Raw genomic sequence first — 18944 nt, 5'->3', positions numbered from 1 at the left:
TACTCACCTTCGCTCTGTGCCTCAATGGGTCTGAAGCTCAGTAGAGACTGTTGCTTTGTTTTGCATATGACTGCCCCCTCCTTTTATATAATTATTGCAACTAAACTTTCATGACATACCTATACCTGGTTGATTCTAGCAAAAGAATAATTCTTTATTTTAGCCTCAGCCATTTCAGTAACTCTCACTGAGGTAGATAAACATAAGACACAGACAACCACCTCATGGGCAGTGATCCTTAAATGCCTAGAAATTGCAGTGGAGGCTGCCCTGAATATGCACAGGACTCTTATCTGATACGCATAAACCAGCCCTTCCCAGGAGGCAGGGAAATCACCCACCACTTCTGATCTTTCCTGCAGATCTTGCGGTTTGGGTGTCATTAGTATTTTTATGGGCGCATGTGTTTTACTTTTTAACGATAGCAACATTCTTGCCTCTGATGAGTTGGACTAGAAGGAGGAAGGGCCATAACCCCATCTGATCTGTGTCTCAACAAATCTGTTGGGTTGGTCTCAGAGCCCGGGAGCCTGCTTCCTTGCTAAAGAGACAGTGCTAGCTTTTCAAATGCCACCCCTTCCTGCCCTCTGCATGTTTTATTCCTTTCGCTCAGAAAAGCAAGGCAGGACCATCTCCAAGACAAAATGTTACTTCTTGGCTGAAAAGTTGCTTCAACTGCCTCATCTTGGCTTAGCAATATTGGCTGGCAATGCAGTACTAGCCTTTTTGGCCTACGGAGAAGCAGTTAAGAGGGGAAAGGCTATTTGAACAGAATATGAGAACAGCTGGCTGGCCTTTGTCTGAAGTATGAAAAAAAATACCAAGAATTGCACTGAGAAATTGGCGATTCCTTTTAAGTCACATAATCAGAAGCCTCAAGATACTACCTTGGGAATGTAATGGCTTCAGAATTATTCAGCCCTCCTTTGAATAGGTGGGAGCTCCCTCAAAGCAAAGAATGTCTGCAGGAGGCATCCAAGTAATCTTGGTCTCCTGAGTGCAATTCAAGAGACTGGAAGCTGCCAGGACTCATATCTTTTGACCAATGGCCAGCAGCCCTGAGGTGGAGCTTTCCAGAGGCATGCACGGCTCATAAGCAGCAGTTCCTGCAGAGACCATTCAGCACATCTTCTCGGCCAGGGCCCGATCATGTATGGCAACTGCAGAGTAGAGAACTCTAATTGCTGCACCTTCCTTTTTTTATTTTTCTTTTAACAAAACTGCTTTTTCTCTCTCATTGGCACTGATTGGTAACATTGCTTCATTTCACCATAACCTTGAACTATCAGATCTCTCTACCCAGCAATGGTTCTACTAACAACCTCAATCTTAAAGCACAGCCAGATAATTAACTCAAATTTACTTGTGTTTTTTTTTTTCTCTTCTACCCCATCCTTTTTCAGCCAAAGAACCTGAAATTGGAAACTTAAGTGTTTCTGACATAACTCCTGAGAGCTTCAATCTCTCCTGGACAGCTGCTGATGGGATCTTCGAGACCTTTACCATTGAAATTATTGATTCCAATAGGTTGCTGGAGACGGTAGAATATAATATCTCTGGTGCTGAACGAACTGCCCACATCTCAGGGCTACCCCCTAGTACTGATTTTATTATCTACCTGTCTGGCCTTGCTCCCAGCATCCGGACCAAAACCATCAGTGCCACAGCCACCACAGGTACATGTGCATTCTCCTGTTTCTAACCCGTTCTTTCCACAGGCTTCTTTGCAGGGTGAAACCACTCCACTTCCTCCCCCATCTATGTACAAGCCACAGGGCACTACCTCATCCATGATGCTGGAAGCTCTCTTTAACATAATTCTCTTCCAACAGCCGCTCAAATAATGGATTGCCATAAAGCCACTTGCCTGATTTATCACCAATCAGGACATTTGCAGCATAAAATGTAGCCTTGTGCAGATCGCCATACAGAATCTAGAGAAAAGAATTCCCCTCTTCAGTAACTAAAAAACTATATATAGCAAGAGCCATTCTTGCTTGAAAAGATAGTGACCTCAGTCAAAAAGGTCTTAAAAATGATATTTTCTGTTATCTTTGTGTCTTTGCCTTCCTAGTGCCTTTGACCTTATAATGTCCAAACATCCCAACAATTTCATAATTGTGTTGATGCTATTATTTTTTTCCAATTTGGAAAGTGAAGAGAAAGAGCAAAGATTACTTATCAAATGAGTGCAGAAGGTAGCTGTGCCTTTCAGACTACCCCAGTTCCATTAATCTAGAAGAAAAGACCAGACCATGCCATCTTGCCATTGGAACAGTGAATGGTGGATGGCAAAAATAAAAGTAGAAGCATTGTGTTCAAACAAGGAACTTGGTTAAAATTTTTTTTAAAAGGAGTAAACTGCTTTCACTTTAAATGTGTGGTGCCTGTGGCATATATACCATGCCAGATGCTCTCTGCCATGCAGCAAAAGAGAATTTCGTGTGAATTTGGAGAGGAGAGCTTTGTGCATTCAAAATAGCATTCCTAGCACGTTTTAGAGAATGCCTTCTCTTGACAGGTAAAGTAAGACATCACAAACTGGGGGGAAAAGGGGGGATGTTTGTAGAACAAACACAGGAGAATCTGTCCTTATAGTTTACAGAGAGAGAGAGACAGAGAGAGACAGAGAGAGACTCATAGTCTAGAGAATCCAAGAATAGGGTTGAGATTGGTAACATCAATCTACCATTTAGGTCACCCATGGTTGAGAGAGGGTCTGTCCTCATTGTACATGAGACTACAAATTATTATCAGGGTGGTCCATAGAAAAGGCAGAAAGATAGCATTATGTAATTCTCCTCTCAGCAAGATTAAAGTAGTAACGTAACAAAACCTAGAGGAGAAAATTAGTCAGCCAAATATATTTGTTTCTTCTAGCTCAAATTGGTTTTCAACAAAGGACATGTTCCTTTACCTTTTTCCTAAAGGTAAAGTCTACAACTTTATGGATTTAGTCTTACGTGTTTTGATTTTGACTCTGTAACGGTGTTTTAAATTGATACGCTTTCCTATTTTTTCTTCTTGCCTTAGTAGCCGAACCTCTGCTTAGCCACCTCACTGTCTCAAATGTGACCTGGGGCAGTGTGTCCATCTCGTGGATAGCTCAGGAACCTGCCTTTGATAGCTTTCTTATAGAAGTTAGTAATTCCGATCAACCCCAGGAGACCACGGTGCACTCTGTACCTGGGGCATCTCGCAGCTCTGTCATCACCAACCTCAGAGCTTCTTCCAATTACACTGCCCACCTTCATGGGCTGATTGGCGGGCAGCGTGCTCAGACCCTGATGGTCCAGGCAACCACAGGTATTTCTCATTATCGGTTCTTCGCTCTTTATTGAACTTCCTCTGAATAGCATTCCAAAAAAAATCACCCACTACGAACTTTTCATCCTCTTAGTTGCTCCAGATCCTTCTCAAATTTGATAGAGCCATCCAAATCAAAGCTTTAAAGTTTTAAAATAACTCTTACCCCAAATTAAGGAACTTCAGTGTCAACCTCTTTTTCCTAAACATCCACTCACATCTGGAGTTGCTTTATTTGTTTGTATAGAGTTAACGTGACTTGCTTTGGTTGAATTTCTAAACCATCCTTTCATCTGATCTTGAATAATCTTTTCCAATTCCACCCATTATCATCTGCCTGTGGTCTTTCTAATCAAAGCTTGCCTATGTTATATCCAAAGAGGTGCGTGCATGTCATTTCTGGTTCGTTGGTCAGAATGATCTACATTTTCTTTCTCTCTAGCAGGATTTTAAATAGTGGTGCCCTTAGCATGCTGAGAAGAGACCCTAAATCATACCCCAAGGACTGCATGAGAGGACCCAGTGGTCTCATCTTGTTCTTGAGTTTTATTTGTTTGGATCCCCTACAAACAGACTGCTCTCTTTTGACATGTACTGTCAAGCATGTTTTGTCACCCACTGGTATCTGTCACAAAATGTCAGAATCTTCTCTCCAGCCGTCATCTTGTCCAAATCTTGGTGCATGTGGTAAATATTCAGAGCGTTAAATTTTTGAAAATGCCTGTCTTTCCTGGAAGCAGACTGCATGTCAAGGAATTGTTTCCAAAGGTTAAAAGTGGTAGGATAAAAATGTCCCTCGCTTGCATGGAAGACTGACCACACCCTAACTACTATTGTTTTTCGGAGTTTTTTCTTGCATCTCACTTTTTTGGTTGGCTGCACCCTCTGGGAAACAGCTGGAGGTAAAGCTGACTTCAAGGACCTACGTCTTATTTTGCATGGTGAATGTGTTGTCTGGTAGCATGAGAGGAATCCCAACATGTATCCTTAATTTGGGAGATTGTTTCTGCAGCAAAATATAGGGAAATAACAGAGTTCTATTTAGAGGATCTTATCTTTTGTGGGGCTGAGGGAATTTGCCAATGCTGTAGGTGAAAATTATAGCATCATTTAGCTTCTCAAACTAATTGATAAGTAGGAAATCCCATGTCAATGCTTTTGGCTACATTCCACTTCTGAGCCAGGTCCTAGAGACTTGATGGCATTGAGTTATGCCATGCAATTGTGAGTTTAAAGTTTATTAAGATGAGCCCTTTCTTTCCTCAAAATTTTGGAGCTGAAGTAAAACAACTCCCAAGTCCTTGGAAGAAATAGTGTTCCTCTTCCCAACCCTAAGTCCTGATCTAATATCTCAACCCTCCAGGACTGTTGCCTCACTCTAAAATACAGTCTGGGTTGGATTCATTTTAATATTTGACTAATGAGCATTTAGGAGGCCAGCCTCATTAAATGAGTTGCTCTCATCCCTGATTGTCTAGACTTTAAGAGACAAAAGATATTTAACCTCAGTGGAACCATCCATCTTTCCAAATTGTCCAATAAGTAAATTTCCTAATCAGAAAATGGAATGCCTAACTTCAAGTTTAACTTTTGCATCCACCAGGAATTTTTTTAATGGAAGCCATCTTCACCTTTATAGCATTTATGGTGAGAGAAAGATTTTCCTATGGCATATACATTTGGGTTTCTAAATAATATGGAGAATTTCTCTTGTGTGGATGTTAGCCTTTAATTTGTGCACTCCAAATAGATCAAAAGAAGCCTTAATAAGAAAACTCCAAAGTAGCATTTTCTAAAGCAAGCTCCGTGGAACACCAGCTCCTTGAGATGTTCAAAGCATATTCCTCAGAATATTATCCATTGATCAATAAGTTTATAAAATGATGGTCTAAACACAATTAAATAGTTTGTTTACAGAACCAGCCTGTCAGAGCCTTTAAAATGCTAGTGAATCTCTAAGGTGAGATATGATACTCAAGTTCACCATGGATACTGCATCACAAAACTGTTCTTTCTTGAAATGTCTTAGAAGACTTGTGCCCCAATTCAAACCTTAGAAAATGTAGCCTTAATACCCTTCACATTAATCCAATCTACTACTTTAATGGCCTGTTCACTTTTCTTCATACACAACTAGCAAAGGGCCATGTCTATACTTTAAAGAACATAAATCCACACCTGTAATATATTCCCTACCATCATAATCAATGCAGGTGCAGACATAGCCTAATATACTACCTTTTCTGCAAATATTTGGAGATATTGATGCTTTTGTATTCTATGGCTATATTCTGGAGAAATCCACTGTTTCCTCTAACAATGTCTCTCTCTCTCTGCCCATGTTCCATCCCCTTCAGAGCCAGAGCCACAGTTGGGCATGCTAATCCTTAGCAATATTACTCCTGACAGCTTCAACGTGTCATGGACCACTGGAGCTGGGCTTTTTGCAAAGATTGTTATCAATGTGAGCGATGCTCACTCGCTGCATGAATCCCAGCAATTCACAGTCTCAGGAGACGCACAGCAAGCTCACATCACGGGCTTGGTGGAGAACACTGGCTATGACGTTAGTGTGGCAGGGACCACCTGGGCTGGGGACCCCACCAGACCCCTCACTGCCTTTGTCGTTACAGGTACTCAATCAGAGGTTCTCACTTGTCTGTTTAGAATTCTAACACAGGAAAGGGGGGAGATAGTCTAAAGGAAAATTCAACCCAAAATACAGTCTTCATTCCAAATGTAAACTTCTTTATTTTATTTTTAATAGGCAGATAATAATTGCATAAATTTATGGGGTACAATGTGATGTTTTGATATATGTATACATCGTACAATGATTACATCGAGCTAATTAACATATCAATAACCTCACCTACATATCATTTTTTTTGTGGTGAGAACATTCAAAATCTACTCTTTTAGCAATTTGGAAATATACAATACATTTTTATTAGCTGTGGTCGCCATGCTGTGCAATAGATTGCTAAAGCTTATTCCTTCTATCTAACTGAACTTCATATTCTCTGACCAACATCTCCCCTTTCCCCATTCCCCCAACTCCAGTCCCTGGTAACCATCATTCTACTCTCTGCTTCTATGAGTTCAACTTTTTTGTTTTTTGTTTTGAGACAGAGTCACGCTCTGTCACCTGGGCTAGAGTGCCGTGGCATCAGCCTAGCTCACAGCAACCACAGACTCCTAGGCTCAAGCAATCCCCCTGCCTCAGCCTCCTGAATAGCTGGAATATATAATATTCCATTATATATATAAACCACATTGTCTTTATCCATTCATCCATTGATGGACACTTAGGTTACAATATAGCATTATTCACTATAGCCAAGATAACTTGTGTAAACTTCTAAGTAAAGAGAAGGCAGATACTATTGCAAAGGAGAGGTCTTTCACAGCCACTCTGGGGAAGGGGAGACAATGTTTTCAGCTATTGTAGAAAGCTTTTAGGGATTTTTGTGCCCAGTTTTATAGGCTGTCTTAGCCACAGTTTAGAGGTTCTGGCTACAAAGTGAATTCTAAGTTAGTAAAGACCTAGGACAAGAATTCTGCCCATAAATCATACTAGGCAAGGCAGTTCATAAACTACCTACCCCAGAAGTACAATATTTTTCTTTAAAGAATAATTCTTCTTAAAATTGACAACAGATTGACAATGGCTCAATCTAGGGCAGCAGGTAGATTCCAAATTTAATTAAGCCTTACCCATTCATTAAACTTGACTTCTAACTTCTCTTTGAATTACATAAGGAAATGGTTTTCTATTTCCTTCCCTGATATCATCCTGTCAATGACAAAGGTTGAAAATGATGTCAATTTATCAAATTTCTAGCCCCAAAAGCCTCAGAAAATACTTAGAAGTCTCTTGCCTTCCATTATTGATAATTTTCCAGGAGATGGACTTTGCTATCTGATTTTCACATTAAACCAGGTCTCTCTCAGGGTTTAAGTTGCTATAAATACGTTAATAAGTACAATCAAATATTTAACTGGAGACAGCATTGTGTCCTGGAAGAGTGAGGATTTTGAGTTCAAGCCTGTGTGGTTTCTAAACCTCTCCCACAGCTTTTTAGCTACCTTGGCAAGTTCATAACTTGTTTGAACCCTGATTTCTTTATGTGTAGCGAAAGGACACCCACAGGTACCTCTGGCAGCTTTGTCTCAGGGACCAAGTAGATATGGTGAGATTTAACTGCCTGGCATACAGTAGATATTCTTTCTACTATCTCCCAACAGTGTAAGCAAAGTGGTGTTCTCAAAAATAACCAACCAGCCTAGATAGAAACAATAGACCTGTACTGTCACGACTTCCCTCTTATTTTTAAAAGAACACTGGATGTGTTTTAATGTAAGATTGAAAAATGGTTACTTTTTCCATCCAGTATCCAATGTGAATTAAATCATTCAGATCAGTCTTCAGACACAGAAGATGATAATTTCTCCAGGCAGGGTGGTAGGGAGGAGCAGGTGTGAGGTGAGACTCTCACCCCCCAGGAGCGGGAGATGGCCACAGATCCCATCCGGCCCTGGCTTGCAGGTTCTTGCAGGACCTCCCACAGCACAAGAGAAGAAAGGAAAGTGGAAAGAGCTGGGCTTGAGAATCCTAGATCCAGTTACAGCATTGTCTCAACTAATCCATGATGTGAAAAAACTCGGTGTTTTAAAAGAAGTGTATTAAAAAAAGAAAGAGCAGAACAGGGGAGACTCTTAAATAACAAGCCCTTGATTGACTCATTAGCCTGAACGCCCTCACTTTCACCGGAATTCATTGCTTTGATGGCAGGAGGTGCCAAGAGGCCAGCTATCGAAGAGAGACGCCACTTATCTAAACAAAACCCAGCAACAGAATTTGAGAACCCTTGTCTCTCGAGCAGACCAAGACGACTGTTTGCACAGTAGAAGTGATTTCATCTTTGCCTTTGATAGAGTTATGATTCTTTGGAGATCTTTACATGGAAAAAATGCCTCAAAATAAACACCAAGTGTTTCAAAATAAGTACAGGAAGTCCAAGCCGCAGCAAGATTTGAGTCTCTGCTTAGGGGATGAGGGCATTCGTTCACTTATTCATTCAGTCACCAAACACTTCTTTGTTAAACATTTTTCTTTGCATCTCATGGATTAGGCCCTGGGCGTTAGTGCAAGGTCATTTATCTCTTTGAAAGTTTCCATTTAGCTGCAATGGAAAAGAAGGCTCTAAACTAGATGCAGCTAGTTTGGAAATCCCACCCCCTTTCTCCTTCTGATAAAAAACATATATTCATCATTACTGTGGGTTTTTTAACTGGAGAGGAGGTGCTGGACCTTCTCCACTAATCCTGTTTATGCCTCAGGACCTGCCAGCACCGATGGGGTTTACTAATTAGACATTGGCTTTGGGCATGGAAAGAACATGGAACTTGGAGTCACAAGACCCAGTTGGATTTCAGCTTAGCCACCTAGTGGGTGTGTGGTCTTGGATAAGTCATTGGCTTCTCTTTTTCCTTAGGTGCCATGGGTGCCAGGGGGAGGTAGCAATATCTACCTAACAGTGTCATTGGATTAGATAGGATGCTAATGTGAAGCACTGTCAACTGGGAAGTACTGGCAGAAAATTAGCTGATATAAGCTCCCTCCTTCTGGGAATCCCAATGTGTGAATAGGTCCCTTGGCACCCAAGAAATCAGAGTGCCTGGGACACAGATGTTTGGTGAATGAATGAACAAAGGATGATGATGGAACTTACTGAAGATCCAGAGATGTCTTTGTTTTCTAGCTTTATCCAGGAAAATAAATAGCAAACAATTTAGCAAATCTTAGAATTATGTACTGTGTCATAACCATAAATTGTGAATTTTGACACGTGAAAAAAATCTTACCTCTTCCCTTTATCTCAGTTTGTGAGGATGTGCCACTAATTGGCCTAATCAACTTAATTCAAAATGTAAACTAGAAGTAGGATAGAAGCATACGAAATATATCAAAAAGGAAGTATACTTGTCAAAAAAAAAAAAAAAAAGCTGATTTGCTTCAAGACCAGAATGCAGCGGGAAGTAGAGGAAGGGGTGCAAACCCAACATAAGATATTCTATTTGGATAGAGAAATATATGGCCTTCGAGTAAAATCAAGCTAAAAACCTTGCTCTATCACATTCTAGCTCATGACATTATCCAAGTCAATCAACCTCTTTGAAACTCAGTTTTCTCACCTGCAAAATGGGAATAATATCTACCTCACAGGCATATGAAGAGAACTGTGTGTAATAATACTATCTGACATCCAATAAGCTCTTACTAAATTTTTCATTCTCTGAGCATGTAACACATGGAGTGGTTGACTGGGTATCTATCGGTGACCTTGGAAATTTGTGCTGTCCTGCCACAGTCAGTGCTTCTAACCTGAGATATTTTCACTCCTCCCTTCTTTCAGAGGCCCTGCCCCTTCTGGAAAACCTAACCATTTCCGACATTAATCCCTACGGGTTCACAGTTTCCTGGATGGCATCGGAGAATGCCTTTGACAGCTTTCTAGTAACGGTGGTGGATTCTGGGAAGCTGCTGGACCCCCAGGAATTCACACTTTCAGGAACCCAGAGGAAGCTGGAGCTTAGAGGCCTCATAACCGGCATTGGCTATGAGGTTATGGTCTCTGGCTTCACCCAAGGGCACCAAACCAAGCCCTTGAGGGCTGAGATTGTTACAGGTATTTCAATTCAAGTGAGCCGTTCTCTCCTCTTCCTGGTTCCCTTCCATGTCATCTGTCTACCGGATCACCATGATGTTAACATCTTTGTTCACATTCGTAGATGTGCCCTGTTCTTTCATGTCCTCCCACACTCTCCCTTGTCTTATATATCTAATGATCACTCTCTGCTCCCACCCCAGAAATGAGAAGGTCAAAATGTTTCTACTTCGTGTCCCAAATCCTTTAGACCATGCGTTGTCCATATCTCTTGTGCGTTTCCTCCATACCCTCTTCCCTTGTGTTCATCCTGGATGGTCCCCAGCTACATTTCAGCCTTCTCAAAAGAAATATACCAATGAGTATATTTTGAAAATGTATTTAAAATCTTTGCAGTCTCAAAGTCTCAACCATGATCTTAACAAACTTACCCAGTGGACTTGTCATTGGAAAACCAGATGTGAACTTCTTCCTTCGGTAATCACTAATATCAGAAATATTCTTTGACACAGACTAAATCCATAATTTTCTCAAGACTAATGATTCCTAAAGAAATATAACCTTAACAACCTTAACAGTCAAAAATCTGTGTTTCCCAAAGTCTTTTTACAGATTACTGGCTCCATAGATTAGTCAAAGGTCCTACTTGGTGAGGAAATTCCGTGTTCAAATAAGTTTGGAAACATCAAGTCAAAGTTAAACAGGATCCTTAATCACAAGGCTTTTCAGAACATCCTACTGTGCTTTATGTATCTCCAAGTGGGACTTATCCAGGCAGTATTTCCCAAACTTATTTGACAATGGGTACCTTTTAAGGAAGAGGAGTAAACAGGAGTAGTTTGCTTTGAGCATACTTTGGGAAACTCAGCTCTAAATTTACCTTAACATTGAGTTTTGTCTAGTGAAGCCAATCCAAGATGACACCCCAGGTCCCAAGTATGTAGCACAAGAAATTCTAAGCCTCAGTTCTACCTACCGTCTGAACATATTTAATGGTTAAAATAGCAAGAAAAGAAAATCAAGCAAGAAAGAAATTGAGGGTTAGGAGCCTTCTTTAATAAAACAGCTCTAAGAACAAAGCAAAAAGACTATATAACATTTTAAAAGCCATTTTACTCAGGCTCAAGGGAGACATAAGCAGCATCATCATGGTTGCACTACAGATCGTTAATGCTGGTTTATTTGTCTTTTCAAAAAGAAAAGGAAATGGTTGCACAGAGGATGGGCGCTCAGCCACTGGAAGACAGAGAGCAAGTGTAAACAAGTTACTGGCTTTGAACTTATTTTATAATACATGGGAGGGGCCAATGCTGAGTCCAGATGTGGATTTATAGAATTGCTTTTAGACAAAACTCACATATGCAAGCATATGCTTGGCTTGTGTCAATGTGTCCGCTCCATCCTTCCCCTCTCCTAGCCCTGCTAGACTTGTTAATGTTGAGTGATTTCATTTTCGGTATCTCAGGACATTTCTATCTCTGAAAGCCGGGGCATCACTGCATATTAATACCCCCACTGGAGAGAAGATGGCACGGACTGGTAAATGACATTCTCTTCCCCCCTTCTTCCACCGTTTTCTCCCTTTCTAGAAGCTGAACCGGAAGTTGACAACCTTCTGGTTTCAGATGCCACCCCAGACGGTTTCCGTCTGTCCTGGACAGCTGATGAAGGAGTCTTCGACAGTTTTGTTCTCAAAATCAGAGACACCAAAAAGCAGTCTGAGCCACTGGAAATAACCCTCCTTGCCCCCGAACGTACCAGGGACATAACAGGTCTCAGAGAGGCTACCGAATACGAAATTGAACTCTATGGAATAAGCAATGGAAGACGATCCCAGCCAGTCAGTGCTATAGCAACAACAGGTACCGTAAATAAATAGGAGAGAACAGAGAAAAGTCATGACTTACGGGTCCTCAGCTCACAGGGCTGGGTAATTACAAGAGCTTTGGATTCAGGCAGGCTTGTGTTCAGATCCTAGCTCTTTCAATTATAGACTGTGTTACCTTGACAATTTGGTTAAGTCCTTATGCAAAAAGAGTATGATGCCATTTACTTAATAGGATCATGAGGATTAAATAAGATAATTTGTGTAAAGCCCGTAGCAGAGCGTCTGGCCCATAGCAAGGTTCGGCAAATGATAGCTCTTCACTTTGTCATTGCACATTATATCATCATCACAGTTGCTGCAGTATTTTTAATTCCAAAGACTCTTCCTTCTTCCTGTTATCTCATCATATTTTATGCAGAGGTACATTTCCTTGTTCTTTGGTCAAGCGTTTGAGTTATACTAGACAGGGGGTTAATGGAGAAGTGGCGTTTCTACCTATAAGGAGTAATGTTTGTAAAATGTTACATGTGAGTAATCAGTCCGGAGACCAGCAAGGAAAAGGGAGGGAGCTGGCAGAGTGAACGAGCTACTCTTCATGAAGCTAGCTCGCTCGCTTCACCCCGTGTGCACAGCAACTCTGAAGGGCACCTAGAAGGAGAAATGAAAACACTTTTCCATATGAGCTGTTCCAAAGAGAAAAAAAAAAAAATGTTTAATACCATGACTCTTTTTTAATACTACTAGGACTAACATGACTCTTTAAAGTAAAAAGGAAAGACCTAGAAGTCGAGTGAGCTCCTTCTTGGAACTGGGGGACAGGCAGAAACATAGCTGCAGACAGCTGCTTCAAAGGGGAACCCGAGGAAAGAATCACATCACAGGGAGAGAGAAACGGGGCCTGAGAAATGATGTAGCTCAGCCTCTTCTGTTTTGTGCATAAAGAATCCGAGGCCCAGACAGGTGAGGTGATTAGCCTAAGGTTACACAGATAGGTTTGGAGTAAACCCCCCATGACCGATTTATTTTAGTACAGTTAAATGTGAGCAGACGGATGACAGATAACCAACGGATATAAGACTTGCTGTCTCTGATGGGCATAGGGCATCACAGCAGCCAAAACCCTCTGCTCTTTGTCTGAAGACAGGTATTTTATTATGTCAAGTTGCAGGACTTAATAAGCTCCAAGAAACCACCGGCAGAAAACGTAATCAGTATTTGTAGACGTGGAGAAAACACTGGGATCCAGGCAGCAAGTTAGGGAGAAGAAAAACCCTGTTCCTCATTAACATGGACACCCTATCCTGGGACGCAGGTCTGAGCCTCCTCCTTCCTGTGGCTGCCCATAAAACGACTCCAGATCAGAGGCAGGGCCCGATTTTGACCTTGGTTTATAAACACTGCTCTTCAAAGTTTACTTCTGATCATTGATTTTGTTTTGCTGATATTTTTTTTAAGAAGCCCTGTGGTTCCAAAGCAAAAAAAAAAAAAAAAAAGGGAATGAATAATCATGAGCTGCATTTTTTTTTTTTTTTTAAGAACAAAAGAAAAGAAAAGGCAGACCCTGCTATTTTGGAAAGCCCCCTCTTTGATTTCTTTCTCTGGGGCCTTTTATTTCACAGCCAAAGAGCAGAGAGAGAGAACACATGTGTGCCTGCAGGCCTGTGCTCTGGGACTAGGAGAAGACAGGAAGGCGGTGAGAGGCAGTGTAGCCTAGTGGCTAAGACAATGATCTTAAGACTGATCCTTGGAGTCTAATCATGGCTCTACCTCTCACAAGCTGTGTGACCTGGGCAAGTCTCCTGTCCTCTCTAAGTCTCAACTCTCTCATGTGTAAAATAGAATTTAACTCTAAGGTCAGCCATGAGGTTTAAATAAGATCATGAATGAATGTAGAGTATTTAGCAGAATTTCCTTCCCCATAGTAACAATATTGGCTATTATGGTGCTTGATGATTTCATATAAATTTTATTTTTAATGAGCTACTTGGTTCAAAATTCAAAATTAAAAAAGATATACAGTGAAGTCGCTATTCTACTATATCCCCACCACCAAGCTGATCCATCTGGAGGCGACCAATGTTACCACTTTCTTGTATGTCCTTTCAGAAATACACATATAGATAAAAGTTAGACATAAATTTACATTCTTCTTTGCCCTTTTTGGGAGAAGCACAAATTTTAATATATTACCCACTTTTCCATGCTTTGTTTTGCAGGTATGTATGTTTTTCTTACTTGTTAATAGATCTTGAAGATAATCCCATATACATTATTTAGGTAACCAGTTCCCTACTGATGGACACTTAGGTTATTACTTCTATTGTTCCTTCTATCTGTTAATCCCTGCATTAGCAATGGCTTCTCCTCCCCTCTGTAGTTTGAGCTACTTTCTTACAATACTCTTGGTCCCCCTTAGAAAGGCCAGGAGTTGGCAGGAGCTTCTTTTGCCTCCAGGAAGTTAAATGCCAACATGCCTCTGTGTACCATCTTGAGGGTCCCCAGAATGGGCAGAAAAAAGGGAAGAAATCCCAGCAACTAAGATGACTTTGTCATTTTCTTCTGAAAGATCCTATAGCCCACCTTGGGATCTCAAAGTGAGGACCCAGAAATGTTTCTTTAACCTGTCCCCATCCTCACCCCCATACATGCACTCGTGGTACTCCCTTCCACCCCCAACACCAACAGGGTAGTCAGTGCCCCTTCTCCTGACTCCCAGAATGTGCCCCCACTCCCACCCTGCCCCACATTTCCCAGACAGTTCAAATTCAGATGAACTTGAATTCACACACTGAACTTTTCAACTCAGTTCCAATTCAGATGAACTTGAAGTCACACACCACAGAGTTGCAATGACCTTGTACCTGGAGGCCTGGGTCAGAGGGTCTGTAGAAACACCTGCTTGGCAATTCTCCCTTCCATTTGATGCAAGCTTTTGTACTGGGCCCCTCTGACTCTGACTCACACACTTCCCCCAAGAATAGAGTATGTACTTCGTGCCACATGTGGCAGGACAACCGACACACTCTACCTCACTGAATCCCGATGACTTAGCACACCAAGTGAGTGCTACATTCAGCCCCATTTCACAGATGTGGAAACTGAGACCCAAGGGGCGAAGGTGTTTGTAGCTAGTAAAGCCAGTGTAGAATTCAATCCCAGGTTAACCGAACTCCAAAATCCTTGCTCTTCTACCATGCTGCCCACAGCAGCTGCCCCCTTAACTTAGCATACGACCTGACACATATTAAGTGTTCGATAAAAATATGTTTAAGGAGAACTCAATTTTTTAAAACCATTGTCAATGGACACATAATGAAAGGCATTTGCTCCAGATTTTGGGAGGCAACGTTTTACGCAGAAAACAGGTAGAAGCCCCTTCAAACTCCTTGAGAGTTTTTTAGCAATTCCAGATATTTCTCTAATGGAGTTGCTGTTTTTGTTTTTGAAAACCAACAGAGTGCTTTTGGAAAGAGCGACAAGAGGCATTGCCTTGCATGGGTTTCCCCAACTTTTCAGTAGGTGTGATTCAGTTGTTCTGTGTATAACTGTGTGCTGTAGGGCTGGAGACTTAGAAGCCTTATTCATGGCATAAGGAGACAGGCTATTATAGAATAACAAATAGGTTTCCACACCTAGGAAGGTCTGTCGTCCAAAAATATCACATCCATTGACCCTGAAATGGCACCGCCAATGTGCCACTCCTTTGGGTGATGCATGGCTGTCTTCCTGCTGACACTTTCCAAGCACATCCCCCAGGAGCGCATGATGGAGGAGACTCCTAATTCTTACGGTGTGCAAGACAGGGCCGATATTATTGCCATTTTGCAGATGAGAAAACAGGGATCTAGAGAGGAAGACTGGCCATAAGGTACACTTTCTAAAGTGCACCAGACATGCACCAATGAGATTCTCCATCAGAGCAAAAGCCAGAGTAGACCAGGCTGGCAAAGGGACATGCTCAGTGCCTGAGTTTATACCCTCCGCTGGGGTTTTTCCTCAGCTGGCTTCACCTAGGTCTTTCCTAGGGGATACTTTAAAGTCCAGGGGGGCCCATGGAGGAAAGAATCACATGGGAAAGAAAATAAAGAAAGAGCAATCATATTTACTGAATTCTTACTGCATGCCAGATGCTGTACTAGGGATTTTACATTTGTTATCTCTGCTAATCCTCAAAACATTCCTGTGGGTGGGTACCACTTTTTCACCCGACAGATGGGACAACTGAGGCTCACAAGAAGTGAAGGGACCTGCCCCAGGTCACCCAGCCTCTCAATGGTATTTGGACAATTAAGATCATCCAGGCTCCAGAGACCCTGTGGTTTCCCAAACTTTCCATGGACAGGGCAAAAACTCAGGCAGCCACAGAGTCTGGGGGTGGCTACCAGGTCACTGAGGAATGCTGTAGGAGGATACAACTTGGAAGAGATGAAAAAACAGAAATAGGAAGAAGAAAAAAAAAAGATCACCAGAGCTCTGTGGTTTTCAAAACTTAATGATCAATGTGGGTTGGAGAGGGGAAAAGATGAGGAATTGAACTCCCTAGAGCCTGAAAATTGTTTCCTGAATTTCCTGGTTAAGAATGGTCAACTGAAGAGGGCAAAAATATAAGCCAAAAAATACACAGCGAAAAGCCAAAGGCAACTGGGTTCTGCGGAGGTGGGGGAGGGGGAGGTATTTAGGAAGCAGAAATGTCCCCTAGGCACGGCTTCCCGTAGGTAGCCCCAGGGTCCAGCGGTGTTTGCTTTGGTGATGGCTGCGGTTGCTGCCCTGACTTTGGCCCTCCTTCCAGTTCTAAGAGTGCGTTTGTCCAGGTCAGTTTTCATGTGAACACTATTTCCAGGATCCCAGGCTGTGCTTAGCTCTGCTGCCTAGTCCTGGGGCCCAGAAAGGAAACATTCCAAGAACGTCCCTTGGAGAATCAGCCTCAGTCTGATCCTCTGTAAAATGGCTGCAACCACATCTTCTTCTTGGGGGTTTCTTAATTCTACATAAATTAAACCTCATAAATTGCAAAGCACTATACAGTTGTCAAGTCTTGGTGTTATTTAACAAAAGGAACTAGAAAACAAAGATTTGGAAAAAATGCTAAAAATCAAAATGAAAGGGGGGTGTATTCGAATCTGTGAAATCACTCTCCTTCAATTCCTTAAAGTCAGCTGTGCTGACATTCTCCTTAAATGAAACCAAATGACAGGGCTCTGTACCTGAAAGGAAAGAACAATTGTTTCTGTCGAGTCACAACTTGACTACAGTTCACCACATTCTCCGTGCTGGAGACTTGGCTCAGACACAAACCCAGGGCACTGAGTTTTCCTAGGTCAGGCATTCAGAAAGAACCAGAACAAGACAGTTAACTGTTTCTGGGCTTCTCTTGTGTTTTATCCTTGACAGCAATGGGCTCCCCAAAGGAAATCATGTTCTCGGACATCACTGAAAACGCAGCTACTGTCAGCTGGATGGCACCCACTGCCCAGGTGGAGAGCTTCCGGGTTACCTATGTGCCCATCACAGGAGGTAGGAGACTCGGGGGGAGGGGAGGAGTGTGGAAGGCTTGGATGGAATCATGAAAGACACCCTGACAATTCCCAGCCCCCCAAACATCATGGCCAAAGAAAACCGCCTCCTTATTTTTAAGACCATTGGATGTGACCCCGTTTGTAAAGCACTCTGAGAGCCTCAGAAGAACCTATCTTATGAAGGGTCACTTGAAGAAGACCCTTTTCAGCCTTGAAATTCTAAACTTCTATGAGAAATAAATCTCCAATATTGTTTGCTCATGATGACAAAAGACCCTAAATACATTGACCTTTTTTTCCTCTAAGCACACTCATATGAAAAGCCAGTCTTGGATAGATGTGAGGTTTTACCTTTGGGTGCCCAAATCTGTCTGTCTCAGGACGGAATGGGGAGCTGTGACTTAGAAGATTTGTGAGTTCTAGTTCAAAGCACGTGGGTTGTAACAGAGACCATGGGGAGGAAATGGTGAAGACAGTCTGGCAGGTACTATGCCACCTGTCACTGCAAGTGTGTGAAGAGAGGATGGTTGCTGCCCTCTTCACAGGAATGCTGTAGCATCTCTGTGGGCATTTGATCAGCTCATATGCAAGCTCTTCACCAGCCCCCAAATTCTAAGAAATATAAATTCTAGACTATTTTTTTTATATTTTTAGCCTCTTTCACTTTTATTGTGATTATAACATTAAGCAATATTAAAGAGAGTAATGATAAAGAGAGAAAAGCTAAGTTGCTGTTTCTTTTTTTTTTTATTTCAGCTTATTATGGGGGTACAAAAGTTCAAGTTATATATATTGCCCATGTCCTGCCCATCCCCCCGAGTCAGAGCTTCAAGCGTGTCTATTCCCCAGACAGTAGACTTTTTAAATAAATAGACCTGCACATACTTGACTATGATCATTTTTTTTCTTAAGTAGAATTTATGCTAGTAAGGGAGTCTATATAGCTGCCAAGACAATAGGTTACATAGATCAGATATATATGACATAGTGAACTTCCCATATTGTTTGTGGGGGGAAAAAAGGAAATAAAATTTGCACCACATGCCAGCTCTCTACTGAGCGGAAACTTGCCATTTTTAGTATGTTGTGACTTCATGTTTTTTCCTCTCCTGGCTTTGCTTTTGGCATCTGCACCAATGGAAAAAGCATTATATAAAAAGGAAGGCCTCTTGCCTTATGCCAGAGGGTAGGAGCAAATGAGAAGGCAAGAAAATGGCATTGGATAAAGATACGGTTTCCTTTCCAAATCAGATACACTGGATCTTGGAGAGTGGTGAGTAAGCTTCAGGGAGGGTCACCGTTCCCGATCTTGCTTGTACTCTGTTCCAGGTACACCCTCAGCGGTAACTGTGGATGGAAGCAAGACCCAGACCAGGCTGGTGAAGCTCGTACCTGGGGTGGAATACTTCGTCAACGTCATTGCCATGAAGGGCTTCGAGGAAAGCGAGCCTGTCTCAGGGTTGCTCACCACAGGTGTGTTAGCTCTCGGGGTCTGTTTTTCAGAGGTCACCTGTGCGTGCTGCGGTATTTCTCACCTTCAGCTTTATGGCCCATGACTCAGCAGCTGGGTAAATAAGAAGGTTTTATTTATGAAATCCTCGTGGAAAGTGGCCTGGATTTAGA

At 42.0% G+C, this 18944-nt stretch overlaps 1 protein-coding gene across 3 annotated transcripts in view; it reads left to right on the top strand.

The window, feature by feature from the left end:
* TNC (tenascin C) overlaps window positions 1-18944 on the top strand; it is an 89722-nt gene that overhangs the window by 52790 nt on the left and 17988 nt on the right. For 2 of the 3 annotated variants that reach the window (XM_069476721.1, XM_069476719.1), the window contains 5 exons: window positions 1404-1676; window positions 9726-9998; window positions 11567-11839; window positions 17197-17319; window positions 18651-18794. In XM_069476721.1, the coding sequence (XP_069332822.1) occupies window positions 1404-1676; window positions 9726-9998; window positions 11567-11839; window positions 17197-17319; window positions 18651-18794 (1086 nt within the window). The remainder of the gene's footprint in view (window positions 1-1403; window positions 1677-9725; window positions 9999-11566; window positions 11840-17196; window positions 17320-18650; window positions 18795-18944) is intronic. The other variant, XM_069476720.1, reaches the window with a different exon arrangement.

Source organism: Eulemur rufifrons, chromosome 7 (assembly GCF_041146395.1).
Source record: "Eulemur rufifrons isolate Redbay chromosome 7, OSU_ERuf_1, whole genome shotgun sequence".
Classification (NCBI taxonomy): Eukaryota; Metazoa; Chordata; class Mammalia; order Primates; family Lemuridae; genus Eulemur; species Eulemur rufifrons.
Note: the sequence above shows the minus strand (reverse complement) of the source record. Positions and strands in the feature narration are given on the sequence as shown.